The sequence below is a fragment of the Procambarus clarkii genome, chromosome 17 (genome assembly GCF_040958095.1).
Source record: "Procambarus clarkii isolate CNS0578487 chromosome 17, FALCON_Pclarkii_2.0, whole genome shotgun sequence".
Lineage (NCBI taxonomy): Eukaryota > Metazoa > Arthropoda > Malacostraca > Decapoda > Cambaridae > Procambarus > Procambarus clarkii.
In genome coordinates, this window is record NC_091166.1 from 10,918,089 (window position 1) to 10,922,996 (window position 4,908).

A 4,908-nucleotide genomic window follows, 5' to 3' on the forward strand; every position below is an offset into this window, starting at 1 on the left:
TCATATATCTACGTTAATTTTAACTCCAATAAAAAAATATTGACCTCATACATAATGAAATGGGTAGCTTTATCATCTCATAAGAAAAAAAATTGAGAAAATATAATAATTCAGGAAAACTTGGCTTATTAGGCAAATCGGGCCTTGCATAGTAGGCCGAGAAGTGCGTTCTGGCTACTAGGTACGACATATATATATATGTCGTACCTAGTAGCCAGAACTCACTTCTCAGCCTGCAATGCAAGGCCCGATTTGCCTAATAAGCCAAGTTTTCCTGAATTAATATATTTTCTCTAATTTTTTTCTTATGAAAGGATAAAGCTACCCATTTCATTATGTATGAGGTCAATGTTTTTTTATTGGAGTTAAAATTAACGTAGATATATGACTGAACCTAACCAACCCTACCTAACCTAACCTAACCTATCTTTATAGGTTAGGTTTGGTTAGGTTGCCGGAAAAGTTAGGTTAGATCAGGTTAGGTAGGTTAGGTAGTCGAAAAACAAATAATTCATGAAAACTTGGCTTATTAGGCAAATTTGGCCTTCCATAGTAGGCTGAGAAGTGCGTTCTGGCTACTAGGTATGACATATATATATATATATATATATATATATATATATATATATATATATATATATATATATATATATATATATATATATATATATATATATATATGTTGTACCTAGTAGCCAGAACTCACTTCTGAGCCTACTATGCAAGGCCCGATTTGCCTAATAAGCCAAGTTTTCATGAATTAATTGCTTTTTGACTACCTAACCTACCTAACCTAACCTAACCTAACTTTTCCGGCTACCTAACCAAACCTAACCAATAAAGATAGGTTAGGTTAGGTTACCTAACCTAACCTAACCTATAAAGATAGGTTAGGTAGGGTTGGTTAGGTTCAGTCATATATCTACGTTAATTTTAACTCCAATAAAAAAACATTGACCTCATACATAATGAAATGGGTAGCTTTATCCTTTCATAAGAAAAAAATTAGAGAAAATATATTAATTCAGGAAAACTTGGCTTATTTGGCAAATCGGGCCTTGCATTGTAGGCTGAGAAGTGAGTTCTGGGGCCGGATTCAGGAAGGTACTTACGAAGGTTTTTCCTCTTAGCTAAGAGCGTTTTCCGTCTTAACGCCTTCGTGGCGGCTACGTCCGTATTCAATTAACTACCCTAAGTGGAAAAATCTTCGTAAGTTCATTTCGGGATTTAAGTGTGGTTTCGACCACTCGTAGCTTTACGTAAACTGGATATAAGTCATTTTTTCTCTACTATATAACACTGGGATCGATTTATGATATTGGAGCATGACCAAAATATTATAGCTGGTGAATCTAGTGAAGAGTAGTCCTTCGTGTTAGTTATATATGCATTCTCTGCTTGAAGCTTGAAGTAAATATGTGTTTGATGATAGTAGAATTAGTTTTATAATAGCAAGATATTATACCAGTAGTTATTAAGTAAATAAACACTGGTGAACATGAAAAATGAGAGAAGGTGATGAGACCTGCCTGATGTGATCATTTACTATCACCAAATGCCCCTGTTCACCTAGTAATCAGTAAGGGTGTACCTTAGCTATACATATACAGTTTTAATTTATTTTGTTTGGTTTTATTTTGAAATTAAATGTGGGTGAGACATAAAAGAAAAACATCCTGAACAAATGATGTTAGGTTAGGGTAAAAACTACAAAAACTTTGGTCATTGAATACTTAGGCCTCTAATTATGGCCTGTTAAAAAAAAAGAGAGGGATGGGGACTGAATAAGGACAAGGGGCTGATGGAAGAAAGGTGGCAGGATAAATAGACAATCATGGGCACCACACTGTACACCCCCAAATATGTATGTACAGTATGTGTGTGTATATATATATTTCATCTTACAGGCTGTATTACAATATGCTTTATTTTTCCTAGGTACCCAATACTGTATAGTGTTCCTGGACACGCATCCAAAAAAATACCAATTTTAACAGTTAAAAACATTTGAAATGTTATTGCTTATTGCTTTACGTAATGAGCTAGCTTTAAGGAGAGAAAGAGTCTTTAAAGATCGTCTATATCCATTAGATGTAAGTGATAAAAAATTGTTAAGGTACTATCGTTTTCCACGTCATATGATCTTAAGACTTTGTGAAGACCTTAAAGATGATATTGAAAGAATAACTAGAAGAGGTCAAGCCATTCCTGCCCATACATCATTGTTAGTAGCTCTGAGATTTTATGCAAGTGGAAGTTTCCAAAGTGTTATTGGAGATTCAACTGGTCTCAGTCAATCGAGTGTATCAAGAATAATAACTGGAGTGATGGAAGCTCTCTACAGAAAAGGACTAGCAGAAATAAAAATGCCAACAGAGATGAATGAAATTATACAAACTAAGTTAAAATTTAATAATATCAGTAGGTTTCCCAATGTAATTGGAGCAATCGATTGTACCCATGTCCCCATTAAAGCTCCAAAAGTTGAAGAAAACATATATGTAAATAGAAAACAATATCATTCTTTGAACATTCAAGTTGTGTCAAATCCTGATAATGTAATCATGGATTTCTGTGCAAGATACCCTGGAAGCACTCATGATGCTTTCATATGGGCTAACAGCAGACTCCATGACAGATTTGAAGCAGGAGAATTTGGCATTTCCTATTTGCTAGGTAAGATATGCATTTTATATATATGACCTTCATTTATAGTACAGTAGGTTGCCTATTTGTTATTTATCGAGTCACAACAAATACACTGTACAGTCTATAAATAAAAGTTGTTTAATATTGAATGGTAACAGCTTATTGTATTATGAATAGTATAAAGAAATTTATTCATGTTGATTTTATATTAAAGAAATGAAAGTGTGTTTTAGCCCTGATATGGAGAATGAGAGTGAGAATTTTGAATGGAAATCAGCAGAAATGTGTTTAAACTGGTGTTTATATACATCATGTGTCATGGGTGTACCAGAGATTACAAGTGGATGATTAAGTTAAATATGGAAGGAAGTGGATTACATTTTGGTTGTTTTGACATGTCAGTTATATGCCTCTGAACATTAAATGAGAATGATGTATGTAATGCAAGAGGTATTCATATGACAGAGGAAGGTAACCAACCACTTCAGATGCTAGAATCAAATAGTGTGTGAAAGACAGTGTGGGTTTAGGATTATTGAGTGATTTTTAAAGATGTATGCACATTTTATAAATTAAATATCTATGCAGGTGACAGTGGCTATCCCTTGCAACACAACTTACTTACACCCTTCACAAACCCTGAAAACCCTCCAGAAGAGCTGTATAACAGGAGCCATGCAAGAACAAGAGTGGTAATCGAGAAAACTTTTGGCGTGTTAAAATCTCGGTTTAGGTGTCTCCACAGGTCTGGTGGTAGTCTTCAATATGAACCAGATAAATGTGCAAAGATTTCAGTTGCATGTATGTTGTTGCACAATTATTGCATTGAGCAAAGAATACCTCTTGAAGAGATCATTGATGATGACTTTATAATGAATGAAAATGTTGAAGGTGGAGCACATGAAAATGGGCACACACAAAGAAGGGAAGTAGTAAGGAATTTTTTCTCATAAATTTTTATTTCAAATCATACTTATATAACAAAGTAAAACATGTAATTGAAAACACTACATAATGGAACTTTTGTATAAAAATACAAGTACAGTAACTCAAGAATTTATCAATAACGGAAATCAAAAACATTTATAATTGGATTCATAGATTTATTTGTAAGTTATCCTATCAATTTTTACCTATTAAATTCAATAGCACATACTGTATATGTAAGTGAAACATAAATATACAAACAAACTGTTACAAACATGTACCTGCTGATTTGGAAATATTATTTATGCTGCTATACTTTATATGGAAAGTCAGATACCTGAGGAGAAATATATGCATCTGACAAAAGACCAAAAATTTGTGTGAAAAATATATCAATAAATATTTATTCATAGACACTAAGAAATGTGGTACATAATATGGCTGGGTAAATTTTTGGTTTGTAAAATAACAGTGTTTGTTAGCCAATGCTGTGTATACACAGCATTAGCCTTAAAATTGAATTATTTTAATTATAAAATAAAGTTGCTTTCAATACAGTACAGTGTTTAATATACCTTACATGTAAGGGAAAAATTTAATATAATTTTGTTTAAATGATATACACAAAACAATGATATAGGCCATCAATATGTTGCCCTTAGACCAATTTGAGGTGAAACATATATTAGGGATGTGATAAAATAATTATATCTTTGCCATTAATCTTTTTGCCAATAAAAATGTTTCTTATTCTGGTGTTTTTTTCATATTGTCACTACTTTGAACTCTCAACAATTAAACCTAGCAATTGATAAACATTCTTTAATACAAAAAACATGTAAATATTTACACCAAACATAAGTTGACTATATGAGGTAGATTGGTTATTAAATTACACTATATACTATGCAAGTCATAGCAAAATTAATGATATGAATAATTGTTACATTTTAATGTTTCAATATTGTTCTTATTTACAATTGTTATTACAAAATATTATAATTTCTTAAACTATTTTTAGAGATTATAATTAGAAAGATTTAAATCAATTTCATAGTGCCTGATTATTTTTCTTGACTGAAGATTTAAGATCCTGACATTTCTTGCGAACATCGGCTTGTTGTCTTGAGCAGAGACCAACACCACTTACAGCAACAGCTACTTGGCTCCAGGCACAGTGTTTATCTTGGGTAATGACTTGTCTTGATAGCTTCCCAAAAATTATGCGTTCTCTCTTCTTAACCTCATCAACGAGAACTGTCAGCTCCTCTTCACTCAAGTTTGCTTTCCTTTTTATCCCAGACATTTTCTTTGTCTTATTTATTTATGAAT

At 32.4% G+C, this 4,908-nt stretch overlaps 1 protein-coding gene across 1 annotated transcript; it reads left to right on the forward strand.

Moving 5' to 3' along the window:
• Positions 1-1,810: 1,810 nt before the first annotated feature.
• Positions 1,811-4,073, forward strand: LOC138365504 (putative nuclease HARBI1). The gene is made up of 2 exons (XM_069325791.1): positions 1,811-2,676; positions 3,238-4,073. The coding sequence occupies exons 1-2, from the start codon at positions 2,013-2,015 to the stop codon at positions 3,600-3,602; spliced, it is 1,029 nt and encodes a 342-aa protein (XP_069181892.1). The 5' UTR covers positions 1,811-2,012; the 3' UTR covers positions 3,603-4,073.
• The last annotated feature ends 835 nt before the right edge of the window (positions 4,074-4,908 follow it).

Bases quoted from the DNA above. Each gene is read 5' to 3' on its own strand.
- LOC138365504 (XM_069325791.1), top strand. From the start codon at position 2,013: ATGTTATTGCTTATTGCTTTACGTAATGAGCTAGCTTTAAGGAGAGAA. The intron at 2,677-3,237 runs GTAAGATATGCA...ATATCTATGCAG, and splicing joins TGGCATTTCCTATTTGCTAG to GTGACAGTGGCTATCCCTTG.